General features: G+C 48.8%; 1 protein-coding gene across 1 annotated transcript; it reads right to left on the reverse strand.

Moving 5' to 3' along the window:
- LOC8085085 (probable glycosyltransferase STELLO2) lies at positions 13,338-18,728 on the reverse strand. Its single transcript, XM_002441002.2, has 3 exons — positions 16,484-18,728; positions 14,353-14,479; positions 13,338-14,250 (listed from the first exon to the last, which is right to left on the reverse strand). Exons 1-3 carry the CDS (start codon positions 18,232-18,234, stop codon positions 13,774-13,776), a joined length of 2,355 nt encoding a protein of 784 aa, XP_002441047.1. The 5' UTR covers positions 18,235-18,728; the 3' UTR covers positions 13,338-13,773.

Consider the following 19,060-nt stretch of genomic DNA (forward strand, 5'->3'; position numbering starts at 1 on the left):
CGCCTTAGCCCAATGAAGACCTACTTCTTTACATTGCAGCAACTGACAGGGTCGTCTCCACGGTAATAGTGGTCGAGCGAGACGAGCCAGGCCACGTCTACAAGATCCAGAGACCCGTTTATTTCATAAGCGAAGTCTTAAATGAGTCCAAGGCCAGATACTCACAAATACAGAAGCTCATATACGCCATTCTAATAACGTCAAGGAAGCTAAAGCACTACTTCGACGTCCATCGGGTCTTGGTCACCACCAGTTTCCCTCTCGGGGATATTCTGCGCAATAAAGACGCCAATGGCAGAATTGTTAAATGGGCAATGGAGTTATGCCCATTCTCCCTGGATTTCCAGAGCCGCACCACAGTCAAGTCTCAGGCCCTGGTCCATTTCATCGCAGAGTGGACGGATCTTAACGAGCCTCCCGTTTCCGACGTCTCCGACCACTGGTCAATGTCCTTCGACGGGTCCTTGAACATCAACGGCGCCGGCGCTGGGATACTTTTCGTGTCGCCTAACAAGGACAAACTGCGTTACGTCCTTAGGATTCTTTTTCCGGCGTCAAACAACGTCGCCAAGTACGAAGCATGCTTACACGGCATACGACTAGCCGTTGAGTTGGGAGTCAAACGCCTCTACGTCCACGGCGACTCCGCTTTAGTTATCAACCAGCTCAACAAGGAATGGGACACAACCCACGAGAAGATGGATCTCTACTGCAAAGAAATCCGCAAATGGGAATCCAACTTCTATGGCATAGAGTACATACACGTGGTCCGGGACAAGAACCAGGCAGCGGATGCGCTGTCAAAGTTAGGGTCATCTCGGGCCTAGATCCCACGAGATGTTTACGTCCAAGACATTCATGAGCCAAGTGTGGGCACAGACCTGGTCGAAAAGCAACTTATTGAGACAATGCTCATAGACGACGCCACTCCGACAACCAGCATCCGTGATTGGCGCACCCCGTTCATCAGGTATATATCGGACGGGTCAGGCTTTCAGGATAAAATGGAGAACGAGCGCCTCATTCGACGATCAAAGAATTACATACTGGTGGACGACAAACTTATATGAAAGAATGCAAGTTCCGAAGTGCTGCTCAAATGCATATCCCAAGATGATGGCATCAAGCTCCTAGACGACATACACGCCGGATCTTGCGGCAACCACGCAGCCTCCAGAACACTGGTCGGGAAGGCTTTTCGAGCAGGTTTTTACTGGCCAACCGCGATCACCGACGCAGAAAAACTGGTCCGACATTGCGAAGGATGCCAGTTCTTCGCCAAAAGGACCCACGTACCTGCTCATGAGATTCAAACTATTCTGTCATCCTGGCCTTTCGCCCGCTGGGGCCTCGACATGATCGGGCCATTTAAACCGGCTCCCGACAACTTCAAGTTCGTCTTCGTGTTAATCGACAAATTCTCGAAGTGGATCAAATACATGCCACTGGTCAAAGAAACCTCCGAGAAGGCTGTGGAGTTCCTCAATCAAATCATACACAGATTCGGGATACCTAATAGTATAATCACCGACCTGGGCACTCAGTTCACTGGCACTACGTTCTGGGACTTCTGCGATGACATAGGCATAGTCATAAAATACGTGTCAGTAGCTAACCCACGAGCAAACGGTCAAGTCGAACGCGCGAACGGAATGATCATTGATGCCCTAAAGAAAAGGTTGTACACCGAGAACAACAGAGCGCCTGGTCGATGGATGAAAGAATTGCCGGCCGTGGTCTGGGGTCTCCGAACACAGGCCAGTCGCAATACAGGTGTATCACCCTACTTCATGGTTTATGGCTCCGAGGCAGTACTTCCATCCGATATAACCTTTAGATCTCCAAGAGTTGAAAACTTCGACCAATCAACGGCTGACAACGCCAGGGAGCTCAAAATCAAATGCATGGAGGAAAAGCGTCTAAATTCATGTCTCCGAACAGCAAAGTATCTCGAAGCCATCAGGCGGTATCACAACAGGAACGTCAAAGACCGTTCTTTCGTGGTCGGTGACCTGGTACTTAAGTGGAAAACAAGCCAGGAAGGAACGCACAAGTTATCCACGCCTTGGGAAGGACCCTTTATGGTCTCCGAAGTCACACGCCCTACATCCTACAGGCTGGCGCATCCAGATGGAACACGCATGCCTAATTCTTGGCACATAGACAAACTGCGCCGTTTTTATCCATAAGTTCCAGTACCTTTTGCTTGTAAGTTTCTTATAATTAGCAATAATAAAAGTTTTTCTTTTTCGCTATGTATTGTTTACACGCAGAGCTTCCGACGAGTACAGCAGTCTTCCTCTGCGCCAAAGATTCTTAACGACTATCAATCAAACACAGTGATACATCACTCAGATAACATTCCAGCGCTCAAAATCATAGTCATGACAAAATCAAACTTTATTACAAACTTTACATACAGAGTTTACAATAAACACCCCGACGGGCGGTTACTAGTCTACTCCTACAGACTATCCTACAGGCCTACTGCTCGGGCTGATCACCTGTCTAGCCTTGCTGCCCGCACGAAGGGGTCGGGGCCACCGGCGCCTGGCTGGTCGAGACCGCAGGCGTCGACCGCCCATCTCCGGCAATAGACGCCCCCGACAACTCTCTGGCCGATCTGTCTGACCCCGGCTGGTCGGGGGGAGTGGCCGTCCTGCATAAGTTGATGTCGCCGATCACCGTCGACGACAAGTCAAGCAGGCCAGCTCGAAGGTCGTCTGCCTCCTGCGGGCCAACTTCCTTAGGGTACCCCTCTCCAGCCTGGACAGGTCGACCAGGGGATAGTGGGCGCGCACCATGCTGAGGACGTGCGCGCCGGCGAACTCCCCGGCGTCCTTGACGAACTGCTGGAGCCAGTCCCACGCCCGTTGCGCCTTCTCGACTGGCGTTAGTCTCGGCGCGCGGGGCTGGTCTTCAGGAAGCTCGGGGCTGATCAAGTCCAGAACCGGGGCCACTCCTTTCCAAAGCTTAATGCAGTTGGCCTTCTAGGAGTCCCGATCCTTGACTAGATCGTCTAAATGCTTCTTGGTATTCACCTTGAGCACTACAAACCAAACAGGCGGTCAGAACAAGAAAAGGAATGTGAAGCAACCAAATAAAAAGGGGGTGGCACGGTTCTTACCAGACAATTCCCGATTCCTGTGGCTTAGCTCCTCGCCTGCTCGGCGCCCGGTCTCCAGCGCCCCGGCAAGCTCTTGGCCGAGCTGTTCCTTCTCTTGCCAGAGGCGCGCGATCTCCTCCTCCAAGTCTACAGGAACACTCCCCTGGTCAGCAAAACTAATCACACGGCTATATACAGCTGCTCGGAGTGCGCGACTGACCTGTCTTCTGCCGATACTGGTCGGCCAAACGCCGAGTAAGCTCGAGACGGCGCTCTTCCTGAGCACTCATCTCGGCCACCTTCTCCCCAACTTCTGACCGAAGCCGGTCCACCTCCGCGGACAGGGCCTTGTTCTCGACAACAATCCCTTCAATTTGGTCGAAGCACCTCTTCCGGTACTTTGCCGTTTTCATCGCGCCCTGCAAGAAGAACATATGTCGAACCCAGGAACACAACATATAAGTGTCGAGCAGCACAAAGGACCACTTACCTTAACCTCATCCACGAGATGCTTGGCCGCGCGCTCTACCCTCGCAGCCTCTTCCGTCTCCGCGAGCTCCTCGTGTCCAATGAAGTGGTCCCCGCGTTGGCGCCACATGTAGACGTGCTGGCGGCCGTCACGGGGACGACCCTGGATCTCCTCCATGTTGTCGTCAGAGGCCGCCCGGGGCTCCTCGTTCGCCGCACTGCCATCGGCAGTGGTCGCAGGCATCACTGGCCCCTGGTCCAGGCCAGGGGAGCCTACGGGCGAAGAGGCCTCTGCTCGAGGCGGTGTTGGGACCCCCCTTTCTCCGGCTGGAGGAGTCGGGACTCTGTCTTCCTCCCCCACAACATTACTCGGGGGAGGGGTCCTCGCTGCCTCTTCATCCCTCGTCGGGGTGCTCGCCGCGGCACTCGCCGGGGCCGTTTGTTCCTCGGCGCTCGTAGCAACGGTTGTCACCGCAGGCTGCTCCGTGGCCTGCGGCGCGGCGTCACCAACGGCGGCTACAGGCTCAGCCGTCCTCTGTTCAGCGACCTGGTCGGGGTCGACATCCGACGCCGCGCTGGAGAACGAAACGAAATTTAAACAATATCAGAAATAGCAATAAAAAGCAGAACGTCGCAGTACGAAAGTAAGATTAAATACTTACATGTCAGATCGTCTGTGTGTTGCGGTTAACCTCCTCCTGGTCCTACCGGATGGTGCCTGCGCCCCCGTCTTTACGACGCGCGGTGCAGGAGGGTCGCTGGTCACCCGATCAGTGGTGGCCGGCGCTACGTCCGGACGACTGCGCGGCCTCCGGACCAGGGAAGGCGTGGCCTCCTCCTCCTCCTCGTCGTCGGTGATCCGGACGAGTCGACGGCGCTTTGGCGCCTGACTGCTCTCCGCCAGCAGCGCTTCCGCAGGGGAGGGGTCTGCTGCTAGCGGCCTTTTCCCCGCCACTCTGTCTTCGGTGGTCGGGGCAGGATGGTTCTACTCTTCTTCACTGCTGGTGTACCGAGCACACCGAGCAGCGTCCTCTTCCGACGGGTCTACCCCCGCGGGGTTCTCCATGCCGGGCGCCAGTGATACGAACACCGCGCACCGGTCAACGTCTCCAATCTACAGCAAACATAAAAGACAAATCAACAACTAGGAGAACTAGTACTCGGGAAAGCAAAATCAGTTCGCAACATTACCTTGGGAGCTGGTCGCCCCAGCTTGAAGGCCTGCACCCGATCACTACTGCGAACGAAGCTGCCGTCCGCAAAGTTGAACAGCTCGTTCAGCAGATGTTGCACTTCCGCCTTCTCTAGGACCTCAGGGCTCATCCTGGTTGGGTCCTGGCTTCCAGCATACTCGTATGCCGAGTGCACCCTCTTCTGGCAGGGCATCACCCGACGACACACGAAGTTGCCGACCACCCCTAGTCCGTCTAAACGCGACCAGTCGATCAGCTTCATCAGGTCTTCTACCTGGCCGGCGAACTCTGGGCGGTCTAAACAACTGACCCTCTTCTCGTGAATGTACCCCACGTCGCAGAACGTGGAGCTGCCCGGCTCCTCCCTGATGTAGAACCACTTCTTGTACCATTCGGTGAGAGAAGTGTTCCACGGGCAGCTGAGATACCAATTCTTCATCCCGTCGCGAAGATTGAGGTATACTCCACCTACAATCTTGGAGCCTCCAACCGCTCCCATATTCCTCAAACAGAAAAGGTAGCGGAAAAGATCGAAGTGTGGCTCTATCCCAACATAGGCTTCGCACAGATGGATAAAAGTGGAAATAAGAAGAATCGAGTTCAGGTGCAGATTGCAGATCCCGATCTCATAGTAAAGAAGAAGCCCCTGAAGAAAAGGATGGACGGGAACCCCAAAACCCCTCTTGAAAAAATCTTCGAAAACCACTATCTCACCGGCACAGGGGTCGGGGTAGCTCTCCCCCTCTGGCGCCCTCCAGCCGCCGAGCTCTTGGCTGTGCAGTAGCCCCATGCCGACGAGGTCGTTGAGGGACCTCATGGTGCTCTGGGACTTCTTCCACTCCTTAGCCATCAGTTCGGCCCTCTTCTTGGAGTCGCTCTTCGCCATTGACGCTGCGAGCTGGGCGGACTGATGGAGGTTGCAGAAGGCAAGAGTGGAAAGCTTGAAGGCAATGGCAGGGTAAGCAATATGGGGGGCGAGGTCAAGCTTTTATAACCAACAACTCCACCCCTCCCACTTCCCGCATTCTTGGGAAATGGGCGGACCCAACGGCGGATGCGGCGTTTCGGTTTTTAATAATTACCGGCAGTTAATACGGCGGTCTTTTTTGCTTAATTAATGTTTTCCTTATCTTGAACCGCGCAAAGAGCGGCTGTACAGTTACCGGGCGCACCTTTTCACGCAGCCGTCTGACAATGCGCCAGGAGGTCTCGTCACATCACCCATTTCAGTGATAAGATGCTTTTTTTCAAAATAACAGACACAAATTGGTGGATGACCAACGTCCCTGGGGACTGCACCGACCACCGAGTACCGTATGCTCGGGGATTGGTCGACCAGTCTGCCAGTTTGGAGATCTGGGGACTGCACCGACCACCGAGTACCGTATGCTCGGGGATTGGTCGACTAGTCTGCCAGTTTGGAGATCTGGGGACTGCACCGATCAGCTAGCACCGTATGTTCGGAGACTGGTCGACCAGTCTGCCAGTTTAGAAATCTGGGTATGCATCAATTACCAGGCACTACACGCTCGGGGACTGGATAATTTTAATTTTTTAGACCTTACTACAAGGCTCATACTTCGCCTTCTAGCAAGCTCGGGGACTACATCGGTACGATGCATCTGGCGATGCATCTCAGTTTCAGAATTTCTTTGAGGATTTTTCTTTTGACCCTGGCACCACGTGCCTAGGTCACCTACTACCAGGCTCGGAGACTAAGTGGGCACACTTTATCTTGCGGTGAATATGCTTGCTTATTGAAAGGCTATACTTTTCAGAAAAGTAAAGTGGGCACACTTCACCAGGAAAGAAATCTTTTTAATTTAGAGCACCATGCATTCTTCGAACAACCTGCTTCTTCGATGTCAATGTTGATCAAGTGTCTTTTGAGTTGGTCAAAATACCGTTGCAACTGTTTGGGCGACTTTCCTACTTATTGAAGACGTCAAGCTTCACTGATCGAAGAAGCTCAAGACGGCGTGTTATATCACAATACTTGGTGCTCGGGGACTAGCTGTGGGGGTATAAACCCCTATACCCTTACGGCTAGACTTGGGCCAGGAGGCTTGGCCCATTACGAGACAAGTTCGAGGCTTGATCCGACAGCTCAGAGTTTCGCGCAAGGAAACAAGGCGTGGATATCAAGCAGGATTCTAATCGGTTAGAATAGGAATTGATATCGAACTATCTATGGCAATTGTAACCGACTAGGATTAGTTTCCAGATCTGTAACCCTGCCCTCCAGACTATATAAGGAGGGGCAAGGGACCCCCCTAGGGGACATTATTCTCAATCCAATACAATCAGACGCAAGACGTAGGTATTACGCCCACACGGCGGCCGAACCTGGATAAAAAGCTTGTTCGTGTCTTGCGTCACCATCGAGTTCGTAGTTTGCGCACCATCTACCGATAAACTACTACCGTGGGTATACCCCAAGGTAGACTGCCGACTAGCTTTCGTCGACAGTATAGACCTCAAAAAAGCAAGCATATTCACCGCAAAGTGAAGTGTGCCCACTTAGTCCCTGAGCCTGGTAGTATGTGACGTAGGCACGTGGTGCCAGGGTCTAAAAAGAAAATCATAGAAATTCTAAAATTGAGATGCATCGTCAGATGCATCGTACTGATGTAATCCCTGAGCTTGCTGGAAGGTGAAGTATGAGCCTTGTAGCAAGGTCTAAAAAATTGAATTTACCAGTCCCCGAGCATATCATGCTCGTCTGCAATTGAATAGACTAATCGACCAGTCCTCGAGCATATAACGCTCGGTGGTCGGTACAGTCCTCGAATTCTCAAATTGGTGGGCTGGTCGACCAGTCCCCGAGCGTATAGTGCTCGGTGGTCGGTGCAGTCCCAAAACTCTCAAAATGGTGAGCTGGTCGAACAGTCCCCGAGCGTATAGTGCTCGGTGGTCGGAGCAGTCCCCGGGCACAGCGTAGGGAATAGTCGACGAGTCTCCGAGCGTAGCTTGTCGACTGGGCCAAACTCCTGAAAAATAAATATAAAGAATTGGTAGTACATGATGTATAAATAACCTTTAGATAAAAAATCTGTACTAAGATAAGTTTTAGATTTTTTGTTATAAAATTAGCACGAGTAGTTAGTTCATCCTAGAGCTTGTACCAGCTCTGGTCTAGCCAACAATCAGCATGAGGTGCGGAACCTAGACACGCGTGGGATTGCCAGCCTCGCCAGAGAGCTACTGCCGACCACCCGGAACGCAGAGAGCGGATCTCATGCACGTGTAGGGAGGAGTCGGAGACAGTACCGGCTCTGGAAAGCTCGTGTAGGAGAAAAAACTAGTCGGCTAACCAAAAAGTTATTTTGAAGGATAATAAAAAATATTATGCCAAAAATAAATAAAATATTAGAAGTGTACTTATCTTTGGACGAAAGTCTGGTCGGTGACGATAAAATTGTCTGGCCCTCGAGCTTTTGGACTTGTTGTCGTGACGGTGGTCGCGGTTGTCGTAGCGCCGTTCTTCGCGGCGATTATTATTGCGACTCGTGGTCAGAGCAAGTAGGCCAAACAACTTGGTTGATAGCCTGAGCAGGTCGGTATCGTCGATCTGCCTCCCTTTGTAGCAGAGAAGTGGCGACGCGTTGTCGGCGTGGTCGGAGACGTTGCTGGTGTGGTCGAAGCCGTAGCCAGCGTGGTTGGAGCTGCAGCCGACGTCGGTAAAGAAGTGATCGACACAGATCGGATCTACGCCTCCTTCGCGGTCGTGGTGGTGAAGATGTTGAAGCTGACGGTGAACGTGAAGCCGCCCGCCATGGCCGCGAAGTCGGGGATGATGGCCATCTTGTTCGTCGGGAGAGCTGTACGCACACCCCCTACCTGGCGCGCCACTGTCGACGAAAGCTAGTCGGCAGTCTACCTTGGGGTATACCCACGGTAGTAGTTTATCGGTAGACGGTGCGCAAACTACGAACTCGATAGTGACGCAAGACACGAACAAGCTTTTTATCCAGGTTCGACCGCCGTGTGGGCGTAATACCTACGTCTTGCGTCTGATTGTATTGGATTGAGAATAATGTCCCCTAGGGGGGTCCCTTGCCCTCCTTATATAGTTCGGAGGGCAGGGTTACAGATCTGGAAACTAATCCTAGTCGGTTACAATTGCCATAGATAGTTCGATATCAATTCCTATTCTAACCGACTAGAATCCTGCTTGATCTCCACGCCTTGTTTCCTTGCACGAAACTCCGAGCTGTCGGATCAAGCCTCGAACTTGTCTAGTAATGGGCCAAGCCTCCTGGCCCAAGTCTAGCCGTAAGGGTATAGGGGTTTATACCCCCACAATATACATACTTCTAAATAATTAAATAATTTACTATGTATGTATATATACTACCAAATGATATTACGTATGTATACATACTCCTAAATAATTAAATAAAAAATGATAGTATGTATTTATACATACTCCTAAATAATTAAATAATTTAGTTTATATTAGAATATAAAAAGTTATCCACGGAGACACATCAGATGTAAGACGTTACTTATCGGATCCTACTCTGCACAGACCCGCGTAGCTCATATAGATAGAATTCAGTGGCATATCATGAAGGGAGTAGCTACTCCCGGAAGTATATATATATATATATATATATATATATATATATATATATATATATATATATTTATAATAAACTTAATTGTAGATATAAATGTTGCTAATATCCTATAGATCTGGTTAAACTTACTTTTCTTTTGACATTCGGTGTATATAATGCAATACCACAACGTTGTAAGTACAAAAGACCAGAAGAACACTCCTAGGTCTAGATCAAACAGTGAGCGTATTCGATGGAGACAAGTCGGTACACCCTATCGTAATTCTTCAGTCAACCCAACATAAATGCCCCTGATTGCCGGGGTGAAAAAAATTGCGCTACATGAATCATGCAAGTACTCCCTGGAGTTGTAACAAAGATGATATGATCAAATGATGGAGGTGGCCGCCGCCTGGCCGTGCTGCTCGCCGTCGCCGTCGCCGGCGTGGTCGTTCCGTCCTTGGATGCTCTCGCTGCCCGTCGTGGCTGCCGTGGTCCCAGCGCAGTGCGCACCTTCGCTTAATTCGGGGGCTCGAAAACGCCAAAACCTGCACAGTACACGTTAATTAGCACATGCATGCTACTGGAGTACCTCCGTGATAGTAGACAGTAGTGGAGTGGAGTGGCGGCACGAACACGGTGGATCTCCGTTGCCAGTGCGAGATCTGTAGATCTACGAGTCGACGTCTCTTTGACTCCACATGTCGGCGAGGCGACACGTGGTGACGACGCGGGCGCTCCGGCTAGGCTTGTTCCCCCGGCAGGTGGGGACAGCGGACCTGCACCAAACCAAGAGAGACAGCAGCGTGTGGGATCGATCAACTCGGCGCGTCGTTGCGGGAAGTGAGGAGGGGCGCGGCGGGAAATTCTGCAGGCGCGCGCGGTGGCGGTGCATTGCACATTGCCCTGCAGGCTGCACGCAGGGATTTGGGTGCCGGATCTCTGCGGGGCACCATCCAACACCGGGGATATCCCAGAGACCATCGTCGTGGTGGTTGTAAACTTGTACTGTATTCTTGTATAAGCGAGTCACGACAGGGAGAGAGCCCTTCTCCTGGCCCTGCTACTAATAATAGCTAGCGGCAGAAGCCTCCAAGTAGCTTCCTCAAGTCATTGCTTCATCATAAACTTTAGAAACAGGAGTGAGGGTTCCTGGCAGTTCATTTCCCAATAATTAATGTTTCTCGGCCACTGGGAGTAGACTATAGGAGTACTACTACTGTACTAGGAAGCCGTCAACCCAAACACTAGTGACCGGCAGGATTAGTTTATTTTTCACAAATCGTGCTTTGCATTGCAGGTTCGTTGGCAGGAGTGGTCAATCAACCAAGGAATCACAAGCCTTTTCAGTGTACCACTGAAACTTCACTACATCAAAACTTCAGAAGACCCGTGTTCATGAGAGTTGTTCTAGAGCAAAAAATGTCGAACAAATTGACTAGATATATCCGGAACTCCGTACCTGGGCCTTTGCAGAATACTACATACATTCATCCCTTCCAGCAAAATGGAAGCCGATCAAAATTTGGGCCACAAGTTTCGATTTCATTCCAATTCATTCACATATTGGCCCAGTTGCGACATGTTCTGGCCTGCTGGCTGGTCGCTGCTGCAGGTTTGAAACTAGAGTCTTCACAGCGCATATTGAATACAGATCGTCGCCGGAAACGCACGGACCCAGCAAAACTACTCCTTCCTCGTTTCCAAATCCTAATTCTTTTTAGGCCTTGTTTAGATGTAAATTTTTTTTGGATTTCGCTACCGTAGTACTTTCATTTGTTTGTGGTAAATATTGTTTAATCATAGACTAACTAGGATTAAAAGATTTATTTCACGATTTACAGGCAAACTATGTAATTGGTTTTTGTCTATATTTAGTGCTTCATACATGTGCCGCAAGATTTGATGTCACGGGAAATCTTAAAAACTTTTTGGATTTTGGTGGGAACTAAACAAGGCCAGTTGTCATGCCAAACTTCTCTCAATTTTTACAAAAATATATTAACATATAGTACAATACTACTAAATAAACACACATTTCATGGTGATGTAGTAAGGGAAATGGAGTTGGTTAATCAAAGTCTCATTATTAACTCTGCTTGAAACATTGCCACTAACAAAAATCAGTTGCTTTCTCACATTCTTAAAGCTAAATACCACCCTTATACCAGCTTTTGGAATGCCCCTACTACTGGTACCAAATCCATCTATTGGTCCTCCATTTTGCAGGTCTGTCACCACCTAACCTCCAATGCTATTTAACAAATTCACAGTGGTAACTCTTCCATCTGGTCCCAGCCGTGGTGTTCCATTTGGGAGAACATTCATCACTCTCTTACCCTTCTCACTACTAATACTCCTCTTCCTGCCAAAGTCTCGGACCTTTGGAACACTAACACCCAAACCTGGAACCACCAGCTCCTCACTAGCACCTTTAGTGATCACGCTGTCCGCAGTATTGAATCCACCCCTGTGGTTCCAAGTAACAGCAATGATATTCTTAGATGGAAACCTAGTAAAGATGGTCTTTGCACTACTAAAGCTGCCTACTACTATCTCTCATCTCAACAGGTCCATCAGATTCCAAGTCAAGGAGCCCGCAGCATCACTACTGACGCTACCAGCATTCTCCATAAGGTTTGGAAGTGTAAGTTAATCCCTCTAGTTCTTAAAACCTTTGCATGGAGACTGATAAGAAGAGCACTTGCAACCGGGGCAAGAGCAGGTACTTTCTCTATCCACATCAACAAAAACTGTGACTATTGTGGACACTTGGAAACCGACCAACATCTGTTTTTTACATGCAATACTCCAGCTCATATTTGGTCTATAGTTAACACATCTATACATATTAGTCATTTTCCTTTAGAAGATGATGGAGTTCAACTATCGTTGTCTATCCTTTTTCAACATGATTCATCAGAGAAGACTATATGTAATATTATGTTTATCCTCTAGTATATTTAGAAGGCACGCAATGATAACAGGTTTCAAAGAAGAACTTGGACAGCTCACCAGATCAGACAGGCGGCTACTGCACATATGCACACCTATTTGGAAGTTCTGAATAATCCATCCAACTGCACCTTGGATAATTCTCAATTTTTTCCTAACAATATTTCTGCAGGAACACGATCAGCGAGCCATCAAATGAATTCTGTCACTGATCGTTACCTAGTTCATTTTCCTACTTCCATTTCAGGAATCAGATGCTACACGGATGCGTCCACAGAGCCAGACTCTACTATATCAACATCTAGGCAGGTGGGCCTAGGGATTTTCATAATTAACACTAATATACAACCCCCCATGAGTGTCTTTATCAAAACCACTATGCAGGAATCCTATTCAGTGATAATGGCGGAGTCCGCTGCGATGGCTTTAGTATCAGATATTCTCAATCAACTTCAATGCAGGAACACGACGATTCTTTCTGATAATCAGCAGTTGGTGTACTTCCTCAATGGAGTCAATCTATCCAACCCGCCGGATTGGAGAATCAAACCTTTCACTCAGTTTACAGCCAACCTTCTTTCAGGGACCTCCTCACAAGTGCACAGGATAAAAAGAAATCAGAACCAGATGGCTGATTCCCTAGCAAAACAGACTCTTCAGGCCCTCACAACAAATCAACCTGCTTATACAGGCACCTGTACTAATTCTAGTCACGGCAATAATGATTGCCCGGTCCTACGAGCAATCAATGATGTAACCATTAACTCTGTAATGGTTCTCTCAGCCTCGTGCTGCTAATGCAATCTTGTTTTTGTCAAAAAAATGGTGATGTAGTAAACTAATCTCATTCTGGTGTTTTTTAATAAACTTGGTCAAAGAACAACTTACATTTTAAATAGAGTAGCTTTACAAAAAAAAAAACCAAAAACGAAACTTCTGACACTTGACATACATGCCGATTCGCTGAGGAGCCATCGATTCAATCCTACAGAGACAGAACCAGAGTACCGGCACTAAGTTGTAGGAGTAAATTCTAATCAACTCAGGAAAAACTTTTGCTCAAACTTACAAACAGCCAACTTTCATTATATCAATGCTTTCTGTAATGAGCACAAGATATTCCTCTGAGAGTTTGTATCAGTTTTGTTTGTCAAATTTGAATGGTACAACAAATTGCTCAAGTGTGGACCTTTTACTATTGGCAACACAAAAATCTTGCAAAACAGCAGCTGGCCAGGTTGAAGCTCTTCTCCGTGACTCGTATCTGACAGGCCGTCCTTTCTTTCAGCAGGACAGCTGGACCGAGCTGATCCCAAGTAACCTTGTCACTAATGATACACCAATATACAACAGCAGAGAAATAAACAGCTACAGAATGAACAAAATAAATGAAATTACAAACCCCCCCAGAAAACACAAAACTATGCTTGTCTACTCTGTCCTCATGGCCACAAGGATAAGCTTGCACTTCCAACTACACATTATCTCTTTATACCAACTCCATCAGAAGTGGGTCTCCTATGGACATTAGCCGAATCACCTTTATGAAATCAATCTCATTCATAACTTTCACAGGGAAAACAGCAGGTGCTTGAGCTGTATAAATAGATGAGAACGTCGCATTGGCTGGCAACTGGTTCTTGAACACTGTTCCAGCCAGAGCATCGGAGTCAAAATTTTGAGGCGGGTCCATTGCCAAGAAGAACATTGGGACCGCAATCTTGTGATGCAAATCCAAATCACCAACAAGACCCACAAGATCAACAAAGTCCTCAACAAACCGCCGGGGCACATAGAATAGTTCACTACCACAGAATGCAATCTTATCTTCGCCCATGCTTTCCTTGTAGTTTGTTTGGAAATGAACTGGGGAACTGCCAATGACCTGCTTGACCATCGCACCTTGCTTGACAAACCATTCCTCTTTATTCGTCTCCAATGGAACAGTAACCCAGGAATGTGCAATCTGCAGCATCAGAAAGTATAGCATGAATCCTACAGTAGCATTTGCACTTGCACTGATCAATAAAAGATAGCTGGGGAAATAGAAAATAGACAATATACATACCTTATTTGTAATCCAAAGTTTTTCCTTGTCAGCTTGCATCAGGTTCCAGTAGTTAAGAATCATGTGGTCTTGGAGGAACACAAATCCATCAGCACCACTGTATCTTTCAAAAACCTTGGGCAAATACCTGATGAAATGTCAAAGGAGTTCAAGCATGATCAGCAAAGATGGTAGTATTGTAGCATCCAGAAAACATAATTCAAAGGAACATAGAACTGATTCCTTATAGTTATATGCCACTGTATACTGTATAGTTCCAAAATTCCTCATTGTCCCATGTAGATTTAGCCCACAAGTCAATGAGCAACTCCAACAGTTTGCTAAAAGTACTTGACATTCTAGGATTTTTGCCAAAACCATAAAAAACAGCCTCCAATAAGTTGGCAAAACTACTTAGCAATTTTATGAGTTTGGCAAAATTCCCCCTTCAGTTGGAAAATATGCCAAGTCCTCCATCGTTTGGCATCACGTGTATCCCAATTTGCCAACTAGTTTTGCCAACTTGTTGGAGGCTCAATTTTGTGATTTTAGCAAAAATCCTAGGATGCCAAGTTCTTTTGCCAAGCCCAAATAGCAAACTGTTGGAGAAGACCTCTTTTTTGACTTGGCATTTGGTTTTGAGACTTGGCAAAACTATAGATTTGCCAAGTGAGTTTTAGCAAACTGTTGGAGCTGCTCTTATGAGGGTGACATTTTGGCAAGTTATATAAGTGATATTATTGAGTAAATCATGAAAGCATATCAAAACGAAGTGAAGGAATGTGATAACATTATAACACTTTTTTTTTCAGTTTGCTGTTTTACAGATAAGTTATGCTATTCTGTAGCATTATTTTTCTTGAACATTGGGTTTTCGAAAATGCACTTCGCTTCTTTCCATTGTGTTTCTAGCTCCTTAATGAAATCACATGCAGTTCTCCCGCGTAATTTGAGAAAAATATTTTTCTTGAACGCACAGATGAGCTTCACAATGTTTCATTAAGAAGAAAGTAAGTGTGAGGATATACTGTAGCATCAGTTTGATTTAAAAGAAAAGATCAAACTTCCCCAAAAGCGCAATGAAGTCAACAATTGCGCAATAGCACAAAAAAACTCAAGGATTGCACAATTTACACTAGTCAGCTTCTGTTTACTGAACAATTAGTCAGGCATAGATTATATCCTACTCATTAATCATTATCACTAAACCCAGATATTTTACTAATAGTTAACAGCACATATCTTTTAGGGAAAGTGGAGGATCCTACCATCAACTGTGGACATTTTAACTCAAATGAAAGAAGTGGATTTTCATCGCATAAGCATCACAATGATAATGTCCATAAACAGTTTAGATAGCTTCGGTATGACCAAAAACAGAACCTTCTCTGCATCTATTCCACTGACTAACTTCAATTTGCACCTAAAGAATTTTTTCTGTGCTTGGATGCAATGGATGATAGCATTATGTTTATTTATTCAAACAAACCAAAATCAAATCAATGAGCAAACTTATAGATTTCTTGTTTTAGGAACTAAGCCTAGCTCAAGTTATGTCCTAGTTGATGCTAATTAAGGTGCCTATTTCTTCTTAATATAAGGCCACCTAGGTTGGTCAAATTTTGTATTAGAAAAATGGAAACTGGTTCCAGCCTCTGCACAATCTTTACATCAGCACTCAGTTGGGAGTGAGATAACAAGCAAATGAAAGGCATCAAGGTACATTACTTATCTAGCATTAACCCTATTGCTAAACCTCCAATCATTGTTGCAGATAGCCTGGGAGTACAAAAGCCAAAGTTACTACCTACTACTTTACTAGCAATTGAACCAACATTGTCATCAACTAATTTCATATTGGATTATCTAAGAATTCCAGGCAAATTGTTCTGAATGTAGACACACATAAGCTTATGAAATGTAACCATATAGGTTAAACTCTCAAGACTTGTTTGTTAAAGATCAAGAAAGAGGCCATCTTAAGTAATCAATAGGAGTCTATTTCTGATGATTTGTTAAGAAATCAAACAGCAGTACTCTGGCACCTTTTATTAACAGCTATATATGAAGTCTAATTTACTATCAAGTATAAGTCATGGTTAATTGACAGTTGCAAAGAAGAGAAGGGTTATTGGGAGCAGTAAACACTCACTTATAAGCGTGTGACAATGTGCATCGTTCAACAGCGAGCTCTGCATTGCTCTGCTCAGCAAGAATGATGACCGTCTTGAAAATCCTTCCATAAAGCAGCCTCCACTCAAGTGCTGTGCGATCCACAGGCCCGCTAACATGCATGATCATCACAACATTTCCAAAGTTCTTTCTCCACTTAATAAGATTTCCAATCTCATAGTTAACTGTGCCAATCTCATCGACCCCAAGATGCACAGATGGCAGCTTCTTGGGCACAAACTCCTTCATGTCGCCCTCTCCAATGGTTGCACGCTGCCTATCAATCTCCAATGACATGAGACGAGGCTGCCGATAGCCCACAGCGAGCAGATCCTGCAGCCAAGCAGCTGTTAATCTCACATCCTGCTCCATCCAGAACCCTTCCTCAGCCATGGCATAGCTCAAATCAAGAATCTTCTCAAAGAGTGTCCTCTTGTTCGACCTCCACTCATTCAGGAACTTGATCAGCCGACCAACATTCACGTGCAGATCCTTCTCCTCTGCAAATGGGTATGCCTGAATATGATCCTTCCTGTAAATAGTCGGAGGATAGAAAGCCACATATCCACCAATCTCCCACAAGATCCGTTGCGCCCAGTACCCACGGATCACATCTGCCGCCATTGAGCTCACAGACACCGGCATCATGAGCCCCCAGAAAGCTGGTGACTGGAACAATGTATTGAACGAGTTCACTGGTGCCATCATGCCCTGTGGTAGTGCCACCTTCGGAGCTTCTGAATCAAACCTCAGATCGAACGCCGAAGTTGGTGGCTTTCTAGTGAAGTAGAACACAGCATCTACATCTGGCAACCCGTCTGACAGCCCCTGCTGAATGAACTGCCGACCACTGAAGACCTCAGTGTAGAACACCTCATGGGCCACCTCCCCAACCTTATCGAGCGGCAGCCCCCGTGGCCAGACCGAGCGCTGGCCAAAGTGCACGTAGGGGTTCACCACAGTGCGATTGGGATCCGCGTGGCTGTACTGTAGTAGCACTGGGTGGTTGGTGACTCCAGATCCCAAATCGACGTCGAAATGCTTCCCCAGATCGTTCCCGGGCACCTCGGCGCGGTCGTCGGCGTCGAAGATGACCTTGGCCCCGTGCTGGATGGCGAAGAGGTAGCCCGCCGTCTTGCGGACGTGGGAGCCGTAGGGCAGGAAGTCGACGGAGCGGTACCCGAGCTGCGCCTGCAGCTCGAGGGAGAGGAAGATGGCGCCCTTGAGCTCCCACCCCGCGGGCGTGCGGGAATCGCCGACGGCGAGGAGCTGCCAGCCCTTGACGCGCGCGAGCGCGGCCAGCGCGGCGGTGGGCGGGGACGAGACGGCGACCACGATCCACCGCTCGGCCCGGAACGACGCGAAGGGGCTACCGGCCGCGATCGCGAGCGGCGGGACCTTGGACCAGGCGACGTCCGGGTACGGGAGCTTGGCGGGGCCGCCCGAGCCCGAGCGGGCGGAGCGGTCGAGGCAGAGCAGCGCGGCGGCGTCTGGCGCCGCGCCGCGCAGGAGGAAGACGGCGGCGGCGGAGGCGACCGCGAAGAGGAGGAGGAGGAGCTTGGAGGAGTGCTCGGACGCCCACGTCGCGAAGTCGAGGTTCTTGGCGAAAGGCCGCGGGTGCCGGCGGTCCGCCCCCGGCGCGCCGCGCGGGGACGAGGACGGCTTCTGGTTCTGGCCCGCGGCGGCGGCGGCGGCGGCCGCGTGCGGGGACACGCGGTCCTGGACGAGCATCTCGCCTCGGCCTCGGGCGGGGCAGAGTGGAGCGGATCTGGGGGGGAGCGCGTGCGCGGTGTGGTGTGTTGTTGGTATCGGCTGGGGGATTTCGGAGGGAAGGCGCGAGATTTGGGGTGGTTGGCTTGGCTGGGGAGAGACGGTGGGTGTGGCGGGCGCCGACAGACAGCGCGGAGGAGGAGGGCGGGAGATCGGTGTCGCGGTGCGGTGGGGCGTCGCGATCGCGGCCCGCGCGGGGGAAGCGAAGGTGGGGTTCGAGGCGCCGGAGCGCGGGTGTGTGTCGGTCGGGGACGGGGGAGTGGAGTGTGCGTTACTCCAGAGAAGAGAGGAGTCCTCCCAGACTGCCAGTGGGTGGAGTGGAGTGGAGCCGGTTGGTGAGACGTGAGGGGGGGAGAGGAGTCCGCCGCTGCCGTGGAAGGCCGGCGCGGCAGAGCGAGCGCCGACGAGATCTTTGGCGTGCGCGCTTTCTTTCCGTTGTTTGTCTGTACACTTTTGTGGTCAGGACGGGCTGGAATTCGATGGATGATGATTATAGAATGGTTAACACTGCCATTTGCTCCCTTGCACTTGCACATGGGGATTATGGAGTGGTATTTTAGACACGAGTGTGCAGATCCGTGGTCAACTGTCACCAGCCAATCATCGAGTGAAAAGATGCGGTGGTCTTACCACCTTCGCTCGTCGAATTACCTTCTTCAGTGATAACTTGGCAACTCGCTCCCTGAGAATGAAACTATAGATTTTGTGTAGGTTAAACTTTTTTTAAAGTCGTACAAGTTAAACTAGCTTTGTTCTAACTAAGTATATAGTAGATAGTGTTAATATT

The sequence above is a fragment of the Sorghum bicolor genome, chromosome 9 (genome assembly GCF_000003195.3).
Source record: "Sorghum bicolor cultivar BTx623 chromosome 9, Sorghum_bicolor_NCBIv3, whole genome shotgun sequence".
NCBI classification, from domain to species: domain Eukaryota; kingdom Viridiplantae; phylum Streptophyta; class Magnoliopsida; order Poales; family Poaceae; genus Sorghum; species Sorghum bicolor.

Coding starts and splice junctions, on each gene's coding strand:
- LOC8085085 (XM_002441002.2), bottom strand. CDS start 18,234: ATGCTCGTCCAGGACCGCGTGTCCCCGCACGCGGCCGCCGCCGCCGCC. Junction 14,480..16,483: donor ACATTGTCACACGCTTATAA/GTGAGTGTTTAC, acceptor ACATTTCATCAG/GTATTTGCCCAAGGTTTTTG. Junction 14,251..14,352: donor AACTTTGGATTACAAATAAG/GTATGTATATTG, acceptor CTGATGCTGCAG/ATTGCACATTCCTGGGTTAC.